Genomic DNA, 19,500 nt, shown 5'->3' with positions numbered 1-19,500 from the left:
GTCTTTTTCAGCTAGAAGGATGTCATAGCCCTTGGAGAGATTATCCCAGAATAGTCCCCTTATTTTTCTAGTCTTATCCCCCTCTATACGTAATGTTATTTCATATATTTTATGAGGTTTGCTAACTCTGTTGTCTGCAGTTTCCACTTGAAGATATTCATTCGTGTCCACTGTCTCCAGATGATTCATAAGGACTTTGCGAGCTATGCTCACTTCTGCTGCGCTGTCTAGCATTGTCTGAGCCCATTCTTCGTTTTTCAGTTGTGTCCTCAGTATTCTCGGCATTGTTAACTATTTTAATGCTGGCTACCTTCTTTTTTGGAAATTGTAATTTCTTTTTTAGATGAGCAGGTTCCTTGTCTTTGGACTTGGCGTGCTCTTCTCTTTGTTCTGATCGTCCTCTTCTTTCCGATTTCTGCGAGGAAGTCTGAAAAGATTGAGAGGGACGTGTATCAATGTCTTGATATCTATCAGGCTTCTTTATATTATCCCTATTTCTAAGGTTATATCTTTTCCCAGAGGGGTCACTTTGAGGTGACCTGTGTCTTTGGTTCGGAGATTTTTCTCTCCGCCGAGGAGATCTTCCTCTGGACTGGAATTTCTTTTCTTTAGGATTGGATTGTTTGTTTCCATCCCAGCTCTTTTTTTGTGATGTTGAATTATTATTAAAAAATATTTTTTCAGGACTTTCAATCAGTTGTGGTTTTACTGGTATTCCACCTAAACTATCTCTACCTAGTTCTTCATAGGATTTTTCTATAATTCTGGCAATTTCAGCTGGTTGGTCTGCTATATCTGTCTCTTTTAACCTCTGGCGGATCGCCACGTTTGCTGCTTCTCCCTTTATGTTGGCTAATAATATAGCCGAGACCTGCTTGAAGTCTTTCAGTAATTTCATACCAAGAGTTAAAGCGGGTTCTGGACCGTATTCATCCTGAATTTGTTTTAGCACATCTGGTATTACCGAGATGGATGGAACACCATGTGTTTTTGTGTAAATGGAAGCAAAGACTGTACCCCAAGTGTCACAGTCCTCCACGTGTTGTGCGATTCCCATTGGAAGACAGATAGTCAGAATCCTGTGTTTTTCTAACGGGGTGGTGTCTGGAAACACCGCCTCTATTTGGGTGATTTTTTGTGCTAGCCGGAATGGTATTTGTTCCCGTTTAGCTGGTACTTTACCTAGGCAGGACTGTATGTTCTGTGGTGTAATTTTATGTGTGTTCCCCTGATGAGGGGTCAGCTGTGGAATTTTAATTGCTGGTTGGATTGTCGAAGTCCGCATCACATATTGGACTAATTGTCTATGTACTTTTATTAATTGTTTTAGCTGTGTTAAAAGCTCTGGTGCAGGCATTCTTTCAATGTCAGGATGTGGTGTGTATCCGGCTAGGACCGGCCACGTTGCTCCTGGTCTACCTAAGGGACCGAGCCTGGTGATGTGATTATTATGTTTTAGGGCGCCATTAGATAAGAGCTGGTGCTCTTGAAATTTAAGTGGTACTTCCACCTCCTCGAAAGGAGTGTACTCATTAGGAGGTTCCTCTGTTTTGTAATAGTGGAAGTACTTTGTTACAGCGTTCGCTGCTGGAAAGTTTATCCATGTGTAGAATACCTCTGTCTGCCGATATTCGTGTGCCTCTATTACGAATATGACTGTGCCACCTCTAGGTGTCAGTCCATTTTCTATAAGTTTTAAAGTTATAGATTTTCTTGTGTTGACCGGGATGATTATTATACCCGGGTCTGCTTCTTGCATAGCAGTATCAGCTGCTGCGAGTTCAGTTGCTAATCTAACTGTCTCTCTTTCATCATCACTGTCTACCATTTTACCGACAGGAAGGTTATTTCTTTTGTTTGCAGATCAGGTTTCTTATGGAAACAAGGATTAGATGCACAATATTTTTGGAACAGTGTATCCTTCAACGTTGACTAAACCAAGAACCATACATAGGAGTTCCCTCCTGCGAGGTCTGGCGGATATTACCTTTCACCCACTCCAGACGTCTTTGGAGTATTATGGGAAAAAAGGGGTCTGAGTGAAAAAGCACGACTGAGTTACTCTAAATGTCTTGCGTTAGTTTTATCGCCTTATCCAAACGAGTTGGGCGCCATGTAGTGTAGTTCCTATTATCCCAATAGGCTCTGCGCATTGGAATAATACCTTCAATAGTATAGGCCTAGACCAGACGTTAACTAGGTCTACTACTGTCGATATTAGACTTAAAGTTTTGGGTTTGCCAGCTAGCTCAGAGTTCACTAGAAACTTTCTCGAATAGGCAAGGAGGAGTTGAACCTCCCTGGATAGACAAGAAGGGATTTAGTTTCTGACAACCATAGAACATGACAACTTTGCTCTCCCCTAATCAAGAGTGTATCTCTAGAGTCGTGTGAAAACAAAAGGCAATTTATTTTACTCAGTCAGTACGTGCATTCTTAGTCTCACCAGATTGTAGAGAAAAGGAAGAGACGGGCGTGTTCAATAAAAGATGGGATTTATTGATCAGTCTCTTTTCTCATACAAGAGAAATGGATCGATATTATTGCAATACTTATGGTTAAGTAAAGTGCATACAATAAAAGCAGAAGTATAAAATAATACTGTAAAAACATTTATATGGTTTCTAAGCCATAAGAAGGTTTAAAATGAATAAAATAGATACATACACATATACATTTGACTAATCGTACTCAACTGGTGTTTCTAACTACGCCTACCCCGTGTACCTGACCTAAGCCTAATACGTGGGCGGGAATAGAAAGTAGCAGTTTAAGTTAAGTTTGTTTTGCCAAGTGACTGACTCAAGAATTCTCTGCGAGGGGTTATTCAGTTCTGTACCTGGAATTTAGGATGAATGAGGGATGGTATCTCTCGTCTATGGTCTCGATATTCCAGGCTGCCTGCGAGGGCTACCCGGAAGCGCCGGAGCTGGATTTCTCGGCAGGAGAATGCAGCGTGTCGTTCTCAGCGCGTCAGGAAGGCGGGGCTGCGCCAGCGGGGTCTGCTCTGGGCTTCGGCAAGTCTGGCTGCTCCGATCTCGTCACCACCGCGTGTGTTTGCATAGGGCAATATCGGTAATATTTATACCTTTAAGGTGCCGAGATTGACGTAAGGATGGACATAGATACGTCAATAAGGATGTCATACGACCTGGTCGTTAGCACATTCTTTTGCTGAAGTTCTCGGTGAAATCAAAACAATGGCCGCAGGGTTTTTCCCAGGTTGTCATAGGTTTGATTTGTTTTGAGAACTCTGTATGCCTTATCAGGGGCTGGAGGAATATCGCTTGTCTAATTAGATGGCAAGCGTTATGACCTAATCAGATAACACGTTCCTGTGCCGTAGTGTGGCTTAATCAGATAACGGTATCTGCATCATGGGGGTTTTCTGCATCATCGGATGGCTGCTAGTTAACTTGTTAACCAGAATAGGGTCAGGAATAGGGGGATCGATACAGAACCTATAGGAATACATCACAAAGGTGCACACGTCAAATTTGTTAACAAATGTTAACCAATCAGGAGACTGCTGTCTGGAACGCAACCCGGCAATGTTCCATGAGACTAATTTACCCACACCAACCCTCTTGCTGTCAGTTATTCTTATAGGAGTGGCAATGGCAGGGATACTACATGGCACCAACTCTACCTCACTTGTGGTTTCCAGGTCTAAATAAGTCGAAGGATTCTCCCCACTATATAGGCTTATCTTCCTATTAATATTAGAAGGGTAGTCAACACACATAGTTGCCCTTCCGGCTGTCACTATTACCCCTGTATTTTTCTCCCCGCAGGAGACCGCCAAGTTGCCACTAATACCTTGACTTAGGTTTGGTGTATGTCAATCGTTATTATCCAACCCGGAACCGTTTCGCCTACCCACACTACTCAGTGTGTGGAGAGAACGCTCCAGGGGTGGGGAACATGATTTCCTTAGCTGGATCAGTGAGTGTGCCGGTGCGCTAGTTCTAAACTCCAATGCAAAGAGATTTTCAGCAAGAAGCGCTGATTTCAGGGTTAACTCAATAGAGTCATATTTGGCATGAGGGACGCTTAGCCTTTTTACCTCCAGAATATCTTCCCTAATCACTGAGCGGCAGCCTCTGACGTGGCGCAGCCAGTGGATAGCTTTATTAATTAGGGAGTCTGGGTACTCTCTACTTCCACTTGTCACTTTATCCAGCTTAGGGACATTAGTCATATATATTTTATTTGGGCAATGGGCGATTTTGACGTAGGTATCCCCCCTTTTCCTAGAGGCATTGTCATCTGATCTTTTCGTACTCTCAAGTACCCTGGGTGTAGTATTTCTCCCCCATACCGATGTGCTAGGCTTCTGACTTGATTCCAAGTCAGTGCCCGTTACTCTACATCTTGGTGTTGATGGCCCACCGGTAGGAGCTTTCCCAGTAGTGCGACCATTTTTGCTAATATCAATAGCAGGTACCAAAGGTGGATCTGTGTGCTTATCCCTTACTTGAGTTTGATGTGCCTTATTTACTATACTTGGTTTTGTCGGGAAGAAGTTCCGTGTAGTGGTTATCATGTTGGAAAGAATCTTTGTTCCTCCCTCTGGCACAAGACTAACCAAAGTTGTTAAATTCATGATTAGTGATTTTAGTGATTCAATTTCATCACGTAAAAGGATAACTAGATTGGTTAAAGTATTAACTTCATCAGATGCTATTTTACCCCTGCTGGAATTTGAAATAGGTGTCGCAGTGGAAGATCATGCCCCTTCAGCCCCTTCTACCTGCATCATTTGTCTAATGGGGGACACATCATGAATATCAGACAAAACTGCATATCTGTTACCAGAGGATATCAAAGGAACAGAGGGAGATAAACATTTCTCAGTCAGAACTTTAGGGGGCACGTCATGACCCACGTGACAATGAGCCTCACCCGTTGTAGTTGGCCAGCTATTGCTTTCATTAATGCTTCCATCTTTCACTCTTCTTTTTGCCCGAAACATGGCAGGTATTAATGGGGGATCACTAGCATCATTTACTGGTCTTGATTGAGCTCCACTCTCATATCCTGAGACCTCAACAGTAGTGTGGCCTAGATCGGCCACAAGAATCTCCCTGCAATCTTCCACAAGAATATCAATTCGATCGATGACACAATTTATAGCGGCATGACTAGACCCCTTCTTAGTTTTCTTTCCCTTTCGATGCTTCGGGGGATTACCATCCCCACCCCCACCCCCTACATGGATTTGCGTTTCCCCATACCTCTTATTTGTATAGGCTGTAGTGACAAACAAAATAGAACTAGCAGTGGTTTCTGGGGGCTCAATAAAAATAAAAAATAAAAATAAAATATAACCTTAGTCCAGACTTCCCATTCATTCCTATGGGCCTCCTGGCCCATAGAAATGTATGGGAAAGTATTCCTTAATTGCGATTCGCAATTTGCTAATCGCAATTAAGGAATTTTAAGAAATCGCAAAAAATAATTTGATTTTGTACATACATACCTATTTGCGATTCTCAAATAGCGATTTCTTAAAAATCGCTATTTGAGAATCGCAAATCAGGTTGATGATACATATGGCCCTAAGTTCCCTAATAAATTCATTAAAGGAGTCATGAAGCAAATGGAACCCATCTGCGTTACAAGCAAGTAAGACTGCGTCATCTGCAAAAAGTAAAACAGGGGCGGGCAGCTCATAGCCAAAGGTAAATCTGATTTGAGGGAGATTATGTAAAAAAGAAATAAAAAGGGGTTAAAATGCAACCTTGTCTAACGCCTCTACTAGAATTAAAAGAGGGGATGCATTCACCATTTAAACCAAACTATGCTTTCATTCCCCAGTGCAAGCTCTTCAAAAGGTCAATCAAAGCAGGATCAATACCTGTCTTTGCTATCATATCCCATAATTTGGAACTGTCAAACAGGTGGAACGCGTTGGAGGGGCCCAGAAATGCCATATGAAGGGCACCACCTGACTTGAGCATATGTTCCTGGTAACAGGAGCAAGTTTAGGGTTTGCTCAACTGTACCAACCCCCGGGCAAAAAACATTCTGTACTTCTGTGAACAAAATTATTTTCCTCTGACCATTCTTCTAACCTCTGACAAACTACCCTTCCTAAGATCTTTACAAAAGATTCCAAAAGGGAGATGGGTCGGAAATAAGCTGGCTGGCTTTTTCCCTCTTTTCAAAATATTGGAACAATAGTAGACTCCTTCCAAGAATCTGGGATATCACCTCTTATCGCAGCATGGAAAATGTTTTGATAACACGAGTGCCCAAAATGTAGCTAAAGTGATAAACCTTCTCCTCAGCAGGAATATGACATTCTATTCTGGGCTGTTTCTCGTCTGGGAAGGAAGATCGACATAGAGCTGCCCAAAAATCCCTAGAGTCCCTAAATTCTGAAGCATCATGTAAATCATCCCAAGCCTCCCTCCTTATCTCCTCTTAACTAGGGTGGCCTTATAAATAAGCCTTGCCTGCCCAACATCCTCAAAGTTATGAGGTGACATTTTGGTTACTACTTTTAACTGTTTCAAGGCAGCCATCCAGGAGGTGTTAAACCATTTATATGGAGGGGGGGAATAATTTTGTCAGCCTGCATGGAGAACATGCGCAGCCTCGCATTCCCTGGCTAAGCGCCAATCCACGGCATTCAGACCAATCAGACCGCTGCATTGCAGCGCTGTGATTGGCTATCGGGAGGCTGTGAGCCGGGTGCATCCTGCTTTCTGCCCTGGAAGAGGACCATGATGAGGCGGCAGCCGGCAGCAGCAGCAGACAGGTAAGTGTGTATTTTTATTTTATTTTATTTCATTCCCCCTCACGCCTCCCCCATCGCCTTCAAATACCAGCCGCCACTGCAAAGACCATCAAAGCTTTCCATGACATCACAAAACTTTGCCTCCACATAACTTCAACTTGTTATATGGTAGTTAAATGTTCCCAACATTTAGCATGATTTATATTTTCACATTTAATAGGAATGCCTTTGTTTTATGTGGGCTGTAGATCGAGAAAGCAACTAGGCTGTGATTTGACATGGGGACATTTTAAGCTTACAGCGATAGGGTTGTGATCAATGATACCATAGGAGAGATTAAACAGGGCTATATGCAGTGACAACAGAATAAAATCATGTAGAACCTTTACCTTTGCCTATAAAGGTTAGCGGATAAACATCACTTTCCTTAACAAAATCAGAACTAAAAATACATTTTGTTTCATAATAATCTGATTCAGGACATCCCCGTATGGTGTATATATGAAGTGCGTTAAACTTTCCCCTTGTCAGTCAGTAACCCCAAAGACACAGTCTTCCCTAAGGGGACAACTAGAGATGTTAAGTCATCCATCCAAATAATTCCCCCCTATCTGGGTGTCTCTCCAGATAATCTGTTATAAAATTATACAAGGCATCAATTAGACTAACATGATGATTTGTAAAATAAGGAAAATAAAAATTGATTAACAAGACATCCAAGAAACCTGGAAATAACAATTGTAGAAATTGACAACAGGGGGTACACTGCAGCTCCTCCACTTTTTTTTAAATGTTCTGTTCTGTTTATTCAACAATTTGCCCCGGTACAAATACACATTTTTTATCAATCTTGCATTAAACACAGCTCTTGACATAACAATTGTTAGACCCTGAGCAGCAAGGCACCCAAAGGCTGAGAGCTCATCAACTTTTAAGTTTCTAATTCTTATAGTGATGAGGACCCCCAAACCCTCCTTCGATCTGCCTGATGTGGTGGGCGTAGCTGCTACACAAAAAGATTGAAAACCATTAACATAAAAAGCTTCAAGAGACCAGGGGCATATTATCTACAGATGCCGATAAATGTCGCTAACGTGTTTAGCACAATTTTATTTATCGCCGGCTGGATTTTATCGCCCGGTTAGCGCGTTATTAACAACGCTTATCACCAGGGCGATAAAAAATCCAGTGATAGCAGAGTTTTGGGGGGATATCGCTAGAAATCCAGCGATATAATAACAAAGATAGAGAAATCCTTGTAGATACGCCAGGGTGTACTTAGCCTGACGATCCACCTCCCATTAAGGGGATGGCTAAGTCAGGATTTTAGGAGGTGTTAGAATCCGGCGAAAAGCACGCTTAGCAGTTGCAACCAGTCCTCATTGTCCAACGTCTTGCTGACCCCTGCTATATTCCATTACAAGAAGTGAAGACAATCAGGCCTGACGACACCATCTTGGGTAATAGTTATATTCAGAGAGGGAAGAAAGTGTAGGGGAATGCAAAGGGCACAACCAGTTTGCGACATCTGATATACTAGAAAGTGGTGCATATCGGTTTTCATGAACAAAAGGGATGATAGGCTGAGTGACCAGGTTGAAATCTAGTCTGGGCATTTTGAGGGCCATAGCGGGTAGGGAATACAGTTAGTAAAAGAAGTCCAATAGACGACACCACTACACAATTGCCCCCTGAGGTTTTAGGAGAGTAACCAAGCCAAGCCACTCTCCTAACCATAAGGATTATATTCGCTAAATCCAATCACCCTCCTGAATTTAACTTGCACCAGTGGCCAACTTTATTTTTCAAGCTCTGCCAATCTTCCAGCACACCCCTCCATGCAGGTGGGATGCCTTCCAATATGATAACATACAACGCACACTCAGGTCATAGTTGCAACTAATCCACACACTCCCGGCTTATTACTGTATTACGCTTTAAACTAACAGACTGAGAAATTGTGATAGAACTAGGCTCCTAGGCGGCTTCGCAGACTTTGAATGTAGAGACATCTGAGGAGCAAGCTGAGGCAATAACTTATCAGTGGGAATAAAAGAAGGATTAATATTCACAAGAGAGGGTGAACAATTGGCCATTGGCGTGTGTAGCTTGATCGCACTGAGGCTGAGGACGGAGTTGACGGGCATAATGGCATATGTTTGTGAGAGCTTGAATTCTGTCCCCGTGGGTCCCTCTGGGTCTTGATCTGTGTGGAAACATCCAATCGGAGATCCGTCACAGAGTTTCCAGATGTCAAATACAGGTTTACATACATCATATACCTCTGCCCTAATGACAGATCGAATGGGGTTAACCCTATTTTGCGCTTAAACATCGGGCTTCAAGCATGGCCTTTTGGCATCAGCGGCGACCTTCTGGGTATTTTCATAGCACCTCTTTCTCTTAGATGGCATGGGCTTCTGGACTTTATGTTGGGGGATACTCTTGTTGGTAATAGAAGAATTAACAAAGGTATCATGGATGATGCATTGATTAAGAATTTCGGCAGGTGCTGTAGGTATTGGTGATCGATGATTATGGGTTAAGGCTAATTCACCAACTGGGGAGTACGTTGTAACTTCTGCCTGTGAAGATCCAAGATGCCATGAGGAGTCTTTAGTTTCAGTTTCAATCCGCTTCTAAACTGCATCTATGCAATTCTCCACCAGCTCAAGCTCAGTAGAAATAGCTCCCATGGTGGAGGATAGGTAGGTAGAAATTGGAGTTGTGATGATGTTCCCCTTTAACCTCGGTTTCTTTTGTTTCCCCATAGTTAGATTGAATAAATAGCAAACATATGGCCAACCTTAGCACACAACTGTCTTGGAAGTTTTTGTAATCTATCCTGAGGCCAAGAGAGTGGGTCTAGCCCAGCCTCGTCCGGCGTAGACGGGGGCAGAAGGACCTGGTCTTGCCGCAGACATGCGCACGAGCATGTCACACATGTGTATGTGCAAGTTCAGTGCTCTGTGAGTGCAGGAGCACTTATAATGCCGGAGGGAGTGGGCGTCGACACCTATAGGCGAAAGGAAGGCTGGATCCTGCAGTCCCTCCTATACAGCCCCCAGAGTTAATGTGCCCTGAAAGTCTCCCGCGTTGCAAGAGTGCAGAAGTGCTTATCAGTGCTAGGGCAGCGTGCAGGAGGGAGCAGGGGACGATGCCGACAGCAACAAGGAAGGCTGGATCCTACAGTCCCCACTGTGCATCCCCCAGAGTTAATGCAGCATGAAAGTGGGTAGTCATAAGATCAAAAGGCATGTTATTGTTTGAGACAGCAATCTGGCACCTTTTGGCTATGAGTAGCACCTCTGAGAATGAGACAAGAAATTAGTGGGTGTTGCAGGGGCGGCTTCTCCATAGCACCAAAATGGCGTGACCCCCAACAATTACGTCTCTCTCGCATCTCATTGCTTAAAATATTACAGCTTTTACATGTAATGAAACAATTGCACTGATCATTCGCTGCAATATCACCTTGCACCAGAAACTGGCTCCCTTGGGCTGTATTGTGCATGTCAGATGTAGGCTATTATTACAGCCTGTCCTTACTCAGATGCAATACATATTTGACATGCTGCACTAGTGTCAGGCAGTGCAGCATGTCAGATAATGGTGATTTGGGACCTCTTAGTCATGCACCCTTATACCCAATTAGAAGCCATGATTAGTAAAAAGAAAGCCTTCTGATTCGGCATAAGGGTGTGAGCCTCGTTGGGGAGCCTTGTTTGTTCGATCTAAAAGTTGGGAATCGATGTGCAAAGGAAAGTGCGCTAAGAACTACCACAGGTAGGTTTCCACTTTGTGTGTTTGAGCGAGAGCATGCTTATGTTGTTCATGTGCCAGTCTGCAAGCATGCACCAGTGTGTGTATGTGTGTGAGTGTTTTTACGTGTGATTGTTCAGCATGCGGTACAACAGTAGCAAACAATAGGTGTAGGTGAGCCAACAAATAAACAGGGAGGCCAGATGTGAGCCCTAAATGCACTAATTCAAGTCCTGGATACCGGTTTATAAAAACTATTATTGAGATGTTGTAAATGACCTTTCATCTGATAGCCCCACCACTTTATAGATTCACCAGCCACCACTGGGGTGTTGTTATACAGTTATGAAAACAAGGCATTTCCCTGATGGCTGAAGGGACATTTTAGTTTGGTAAGGCAGTCATGCAGCAATGGAAAGGGAAGTGCCTCCTGTTACCCCTACTGCTTCTTCAATGATGAGGGGTGATGTGGATGGAAATAGACAATCACTTAACTTACTGTAAACCAACCCATATTAAGTGCTTGGAGACCTCTGGGAATAGGAAAGATTTGCACAGCGATGCTCCGTTCTTCCCCTTACCATAGTTAAAGGCTCTGGCGGCACCAAGACATCATTCAATGACATCAGTATGCTCAGCTCACATTAACATCATTGAACTGAGGTAGGACTTAACTTCAGCAGAGTGGATGATTTGTGCGAAGAAGCCGGGTGCTTGCAAATGGTTCCACCTAGAGTGGCTTTCATGACTTAAAAGATACGGGAAACATCCTTTACCACGCGGATTTTACTCCGCGTGGCCTTTACAACGCGTCCGTTACAACGCAAGTCGTAACCACGACTTGCGCTGGAGGGCGCTAGAGGATTAAAAATAGTATATTTACTATTCCAACACCTTCCCTAGTGTCCACGAGGACTGGTGTTAGAATAGTAAATTATACTATTCGAAATCCGCGCCCCCAACGCAAGTCGTGGTAACGACTTGCGTTGTAAGGAACGCGTTGTAAAGGAATGCGTTGTGACGGTACGCGTCGTACCGTCATACATCCAAAAGATACGTTCACGGCATCATAAACTGAATGCTGAGCATCTAACCGCCACTTGCTCAGTATCTAGAAAGATGTGTCTCCTGCACTTAGATACACGTGGCAGACCTCATTGCAAAGTCATACTGAGGAATCTCATGTCTGAACAACAAGAGTCTCAACTTGCATAGACAAATAAATCAAGAACAGAAGAACAAACAAATTTTGCCAACAATAATAGTACCAAACACTGACGTTATTAAGTTACGTTATTTTATTGTAGTTATTTTATACTTCATGTTGTATTTCATGCCATATGCTGAGCACGAGGAGCTCTCCAAAACAAGGCTCTGTTAAAGTTCTTCTTTACGTAAGTCTTCCTTCACTTGACCACCACTGTCTTCTGAGTTCTTAGAGTTCTTGAAAAAGAATGTTAGAGAATATATGTGTAAGTTAGTAATAGTCGCTCAACCTGCAACAATAACACTTGAAAAAACTCAGGGTCATATGTACTACAAATCCATTCGGGAAGAACAGTTGTAAATTGGGCACTGAGGGGCATATTTACAAGCCCCTTGCGCCACTTTTGCGTCACTTTTCCCATGTTAAAAGTGACGCAAAAATGGCACAAGGGGCTTGTAAATCTGCCACTGAGTTCCTATGAATGGATTCTGAATTTGAAAACTGACGTATTTACTATATAAGTTTGTTTGCAAAACCACCATTCAGAGAGGGTCACAATCAGACCTACTTCGTTAATATTAATGAGGTAGGTCGCCAACTGTCACGCACTCTTATTGAAGGCCATCAGAGAGATGCTGCCTGCTACGGTCAGTAGACCATCAAATCTATGAACACCTTTTAATTAATTAAACTATTTGTGATGCAGCCCATTTTCCCTATAACATATGGGGCTGCGTTTAAAAAATAGTTTTCTTTTAAAAAAAAAGTTTGTTTGAGAGTTGGCAGTGGTCCCAAGGACCACTGCCTTCTTGCTGACAAACCTTTTTTTAACATTCACAAAGGGGTAGAATTTCCATGGGTAAATAGCGATTAGCAAAGGACATGAACTCTAGTGTATGTATGTGGTGTTCTCTTGGACCACTTCACAGATAATTCAAGATCAAAGAACATGGGTCGGGATTGTTAGTTTTCACACTTATAGGAAACAAAGAAATACTATTTTTGCTACTGAAACAATTTCCTTTATGTTTTTGTGTCCCATGTCTTACTGAGTAGGCTTGGAATGCATTATACTATGACTGTCACTGCCAGGTCGATGACTGACTGCATAAACAGCCTACAGAAAGAGTTACATCATTCCTATAGCTAAAAGCAGTTCTGCCAGACTGTGGGTATTTTAAAAATGACGATAAGTAACTCTTGGAGTTATCTGGAGCATAGCTGTGTCTGGCTATTATGAAGGTCAGATTATTAGTGACGCCAGACACAGGACACAAACACTGTAGTATTTAAGCTACAAAAGAACAAGAGCACATAACATGTATACCGAGAATTTTAACTGAGCCCAATTTATATCAAAATATCAAACACAATATAGAAATGTTTTGGAACATCTTCACCGAAGATGCTAGGGTTTTTTATGGACATTAACAACTTTTATGTTTCTTCAGACAGTACTGAAAGGAACTGTCATTCTCAACAGGATTGCAGCAGGATTGATTTATTAGATATGATTGAAGATTCAGTCAAGTGGGTAAAACCCTAACAGCATATCTTGTCCAGCTGATTACACGAGAAAAAACTCGGCCATGTGGTGGTTGGCAGAGTTTTCCTGAAACGCTATGCTCCATTTGGGGCATGGAGTAGGAAGAACTCTGCCGGAGGAGCAAAGATTACTACCCACCTTTAGTGCAAACCCTTTCTGTGGTGGATTACCCGGCGACTCCCAAAAACTCCAACATCATTCCAGGCACAAATTGGGGACCATTATCTGTCACAATTTCTTGGGGAATACCTTCCCTCATGAAAATATTGTAAAGAAAATGAATGATATCTTGAGTCTTTACTTCACATACTAGTTTTATCTCTGGCCATTTAATCTACTAAATGGTAAATTTACCATTCACATCCCCATATCCAAAAGGTCCACGTATATCCACACCCACCATCTTCCATGGCTCTTCAGGAAACTTGATCGGTACTATTGCAGATTCTCTTACCACCAAAGATTTGTCACTGGTCACATAACTTACGCACTCTGTTACACATCTTTCTAACTCACGATCCATACTGGGCCACCAAAAGTCCATGCGAACTCTTCGCTTCATGGCTGCCATACCAACATGACCTGAGTGCAATAATTCCATCACTCTTTGTTGGAACGATATTGGGACCACACATCTATTCCCTCTAAAGACGACTCTATCTACAACTGACAATTCTGGCCAGACCAACCTATATTTAATTAATCATCAATTCGTCTTTTTCTAACTCTTTCATCCAACCCTTCCAAATATTGTTCCCGACTCGCAACAATCCTTCATCTTCTTTTATGCCCTCTTCATATGCATCTTCCATTATGATCATCAGACACCTCCTCCACACTCGAAACTGACCAATTGTCCTGAAATACTTCCTGGTCACCATCTATCGAAAGCCTGGGCAAACAATTGGCTGCAATGTTTCTCACACCGGGGACATACTGTGCGTCAAATGGATAATCCTGCAACCTGTAAATCTATTTGTCCAACCATGGCATAGCTCTTCCCATTCCTTTGGTCATCAAAATATCTATGAGTGGCTTGGGATCAGTTCATAATTCAATATTCATCCAACAAAATAACTAGGGGAATGCTGAATTCCCCAACAAGCAAGGGCTTCCTTTTCAATGATCAAATATATACCTTCTGCACCTCTAAACGTTCTGATACAAATGCCACTATTCATTCTTTATTATGATCTAATTGCATCAAAACAGCATCCCCAAACCATACTCACTGACATCAGTCATCACAATTGCCTTATAGCAGGGATCAAACACATTCAAAATGGGAGCAATAGCTATGTATTTCTTTACTTTTACAAATGATTCCTCATACTCTCTTGTCCATTAATACTAGACACCTTTCTTTTATAACTGTCTCATCTCATTGGTACGTTCAGCAAAATGATCTACACATTTCATGTAATATAAGAATAAGCACAACTGTTCCTTACTAGCAGTACTTGGAATATTCTCTATGGCTTCTAACAATTTCATGTTGGCCCTTTTTCTCCTCCTACTACATGTCCCAAAATGCTGCTTCTGGTACTGGGAACATGTAATTTTCAACTCCAATTGTCATACCAGAATCTCTCAGACGGCACTGTACTTGTCACAATAATACATCATGTTCCAACTTGTTTTTCCCACTCATCAAAATGTCATCTTGAAACACAACCATACATTTTATAGCTGCTAACAGTTTCTGCATTACCTGCTGGAATACCGCGGAAGTGGAAGCCAACGCAAAAGGGAATCTCAAATACCTATAAGCATCCCCAAGAGTCACAAAAACCATTAAGTGTCTTGGATCAGGATGAAGCACCATCCGATGATAAGCTTCAGACAGGTCAATGGTGGAAAATGCCTAGCCTTCCACTATTTTAACATTTCATTGATGTTTGGCAACAGGTGCCTGTTCAACCAAATGCAATTATTCAGATACACATGCAATCTTTCCTTCAGATTTTTGAGCCAACACAATTGAACTTAACAAAGCAGAAGCTTCTGTGGGTTCTTTCACACCATCTAGACAAAATCTTTCTAATTAAGACCTCAACACGGCTCTCAAGAAAGGTAACCCCACCTTGTTAATTTTAGGTACCGATCCTTGTTTCAGTATTATACGCTGGGAAAGACTCTTCTATCTGTCCAAACTACCATTGAACAACTCTGGAAACTCCACCCTCCACCTGCCTTCCTCGGATATCTCTATCACCAGAAATTGCTCAGAATGGTTTGGATCCAAAGATATTCCCAATACCTTCTGTCCTCTATACCCTAGTTATTTGCTCTTCCGCACTACATACACTTTTCAATGGTTATCCCAACCCTTGAACCATAAAACTGTTTGTAATATCCTAATATGGGTAACTTCTAACCACAATATCCAACAGGGGTCACATCAGGTGTTTGCAATTCAACTCTCTCCAACATCTTCCATGTCCTCCAGTGAATTATAGTGTAAGGAGAACACAAATCCACCCACATATCCACAATCACCCTTTTAACATAGACACTGGATATGGGATGGTTGTAAGGTTTGACAATATTCAAGATAAAGTAGTCATTTTCATCTGCAACAATGACAATTTCCTAACTATCCTTAATGCAAGAACATCGTTTTCTTCACTAGACTCTTGTTCTACTAGCTGTACAAATTTTTCCACTTCATTATTCTTGTTGTTGTTACCCTCAGTAGCTTTGCACTCTTCAAAAATGCCCCACTTTTTACATCAATAACAGCTTGCCTTACTCGCAGAATAACTTGTCGAAGAACCAAGAGGCTTAAAACTCCTACATCCTTAACAAAGATGTTTACTTCTGACATCATCTTCATAGGAACACTGGGATCTTTGTTTCGATTCTTATTCCATACCACATACACATCTGTACCTGTATTATTACTTTTTTTCCCACACATGCAGATGCAGCACCACTAACCATCTGGTTAAGCACTTTAAGATAGGCTGAGTTCTTTTCAATCCTTTTAGCACTCATTATTGCTTTTTCTGGTGTTGCTTACTTAACACTAAGCAGTAGTTTGTGTGAATTTGTGTGTTGGTAGAATGGGTTATCAATTGATCCCTTACTATTACATCTTGCAGTTCTTTAAACTTGCAAGTCGCTGATTGAATGCACAAACAACTGACATATTGTTCCACACTTTCATCAGGAAGCTGTGCTCCTGAGAAAAATGTATGCCTCTATATGACAACATTCAATGTTTTGGCATAATTTCCTTCCAGAATTATCATAGCACATTCATCATTATCTTCTAGATCTATATCATCTTCCTCCAAAGTATTGGTGGAGAAGTGGGTTTTTGAAAATATTTCTTCCCTCTACTCTGAAGTTGTGTTTTAGTATAGTTAGTTTCCTTATAAAGACATAAACATCCCCGCCAACTGATTCTAAATAGGTTTCAAAGGACTCTCTCCAATCTTCCCACAACATTGCTGGTTCACCAGGATGATGCAGAAACCCTGGAGAGACAGTGATGGATAACATTTTGAAATAGTTAGATGACAAAATAATACATTAAACAAATGAAGTAGTAACTGGTCTGGATCTTAGAGTGTGCGGTTACAGTCTATACTTGGAAGAATAGCCTTTCTTCACTACTAATGTAGTACTGTTTTGTGCTGCCAATTTAAACAGGTTGGTACAATAACCAATGAAGAGAAGTCTTTTCTTTCTTTATTTTCATGCCTCTCGAAATAGTCATATTTCTATGCTCATGAAATTAAAGAAATGTATTAACTTAGTACTTTAGGACGGGAAGTGTAATAACATGAGAGGTGACATGCTAGGGATATTTTCAATGTAAACGTGAAGAAATTAAAGTTGTCACTACGTATGTTTAGTCGAAAACATTAATGTGCAGAATTCGTTGCTGACAAGTATTCACACAATTTATGTGCTTATGTAAAGTATTCATTTAGATGTGCTCATTACATAATGTTCATTTTATATGTGTAATTTCAAGATGTCATTGTGCCATTTCTTATGTTGGCTGATTTCTGTAGGCCTGATTTGTATTTTTCCCCTGGAAGCTCTCACATTAGATTTAATGGTGAATTTCCTGTGCATGTTGGATTTGCTCTGTCTCATGTTTCTGTTTGCAGGTGGAGAATTAATCCTTGTCAGCTAGAATAATGTCTTTGTTTTAGGAGTTAGGCTTAGGAAGAAGAGGATACTTTGAGCGTTGATACTGATAATAGAGAACTGTTATACTTTCTCATCGGAGCAAGCCAGTGAATCAAGGTAATCTCGACAAGACCTGGACGCATCGCTGTCTAGTGAAAAATCACCTACGAGGAGGTGGCTTCCCTGGATGGTGTGATGCTGCAGTGGATCTTGGGATACTACCTGTGAGATTGATGTATTGAAGTAGGTAAAGTGTCCAGGGGACCTCTACATTGCCTTGAGAGAGAGAGCATCGTAGAACAAGCTCTGTAGCTTTATGCTACCTGACCCATCTAACGGGAAGAGACTTCTTAGGAAGACTACTTACGCTGACACCTTAATGGATCTTGCCTTGGGAAATGCTAGGTAGGGATGTCACGCTAGTTGTAGTGTAGAGACAAACTAATGCTTTATACTTGTGAAAATCCAATGAAGGGGAATCTTGATGCCTGTGCTGTCATTTTCTGTATTTTGATACACAAACTGATTATCCTGTACATGCTGCACCACCTTAACTTCACCCATAGGTTTGGCTTCGTATTAGTTCCAATGTATGTCTTCACCCTCATCTTGAGGTAACTGTATGTCCAACTTGCTTGGCTTTGTAATAAACAAACTAAACTTAATTGGGAAATGGGATACCCTAGCACACGTGACAATCAAGGTACAATCTTTTCAGAAATTAGTAAGAATACACAACACAATTGATGGATTATATCAATTCTTTTCTTCTCTTTAATCAGTCTTCCCGAAGTTCGGGTTTCATGTTTTTCCAAGCCAAGCCAACGCGTGTTTCGTCGCTTCTTGCACAATTTAGAACATGCAACTTGTTCACGGCTAGGTTAAAACATATATAACACATTATGAGATTTTCATAAGATCCAAATAGACTTAGAAGCACAATTTGCGAGTAAAGACTAACAAATGTGCGCCCCAGGGAAACATTCCCAGTGTTCACATAATGCATGCAATGCAACATAGTATGATAACATGCTTTAATCTGTCATCATTTAGCAAGTGCTCGTGAGTTCCAGGTTGGTTATGTGTTTTGGCAATATCAATATATATGTATTCCTGCCGATCATATCACCAAAATTATTAATTAGTCACCCAGAAATTAGAACATTTAGTATAGAGTGAGTAAGAACATTCCTTAACTCCCTATTCTTCGTTTAAGCCACCAAAGCAAGTGAAGCAAGTGTACAATAACTAAAAGGACAGAGCCATACACTGACCTGTACGTATAATCATTCACAACTTCTGAAAATACAAAAAATGTAAAATGTATCTCAGTAAGTTCCAGTTCCTCAAGAGAACATTTTACAAACGATCATGAAATCCAAAAAAGGCAAATACCTCTCATATGGCGATAATTCCAGGCCACATTGTCCCGTGGCGTGATCTTAAAATTTCCAAAGTCTCCAATAAGTTCAGGTAATATTAATCAAATGGCCAGTAACCAGGTTTCCAAAATCTAAATATGAAAATCAAATGACCAGTCTTAGTCACAATGGTATCCCAAATCGTGTAATGTCACTAATCGCACAGGTATACATACGTAAGCAATTGCCGTCTTAATTATTATAATGTAAGAAAATAGTGCACATGGCAAGTAAGCACAATCATAATAATGATGTGCTACCTAAATTACCAGTATATATGTTTGTTACGGGCTATCGAGCTATGCAAGAACCAACAGCGGGGGCAGTCTCCGTGATAACGTACCCTTATTAAGTTGAGTCATCAGTTGTCACTGAACTTAACAGTGCGATGCATGGTACTAGTATCTACCGCCCACTAGTTGAACTTCGTGGAGCAAGCAAGCAACAGGTAACGCCCTGCCCTTAAAAAACAACAACAGCCAGTAGCGCCCCATAACCACGTTAGTCAGTCGTCTGTGCCATTAATGCGGAATGCTATCTAACCGGAGTGCGGTTAACCCAAAGCGCATGCTCTATTTCGACTTAGTCAACGAAGTGCAGTGTATCGGCTGGACCTCATCTCCTTACCTTCATTAAATTATGACAGGCGCCTGTTTCGCATCCTCTGTCCTCA

At 41.5% G+C, this 19,500-nt stretch overlaps 1 protein-coding gene across 1 annotated transcript in view; it reads right to left on the bottom strand.

Annotated features, from left to right (window-relative positions):
• Positions 1-11,781: 11,781 nt before the first annotated feature.
• PDILT (protein disulfide isomerase like, testis expressed) overlaps positions 11,782-19,500 on the bottom strand; it is a 303,945-nt gene continuing 296,226 nt past the window's right edge. Inside the window, exon 11 of the mRNA XM_078665093.1 lies at positions 11,782-11,950. Coding sequence (XP_078521219.1) covers positions 11,885-11,950 — 66 coding nt within the window. The 3' untranslated portion in view covers positions 11,782-11,884. The remainder of the gene's footprint in view (positions 11,951-19,500) is intronic.

This window comes from Lissotriton helveticus, chromosome 10 (assembly GCF_964261635.1).
Source record: "Lissotriton helveticus chromosome 10, aLisHel1.1, whole genome shotgun sequence".
NCBI classification, from domain to species: Eukaryota; Metazoa; Chordata; class Amphibia; order Caudata; family Salamandridae; genus Lissotriton; species Lissotriton helveticus.
This window is presented reverse-complemented; position numbering and strand designations above follow the sequence as displayed.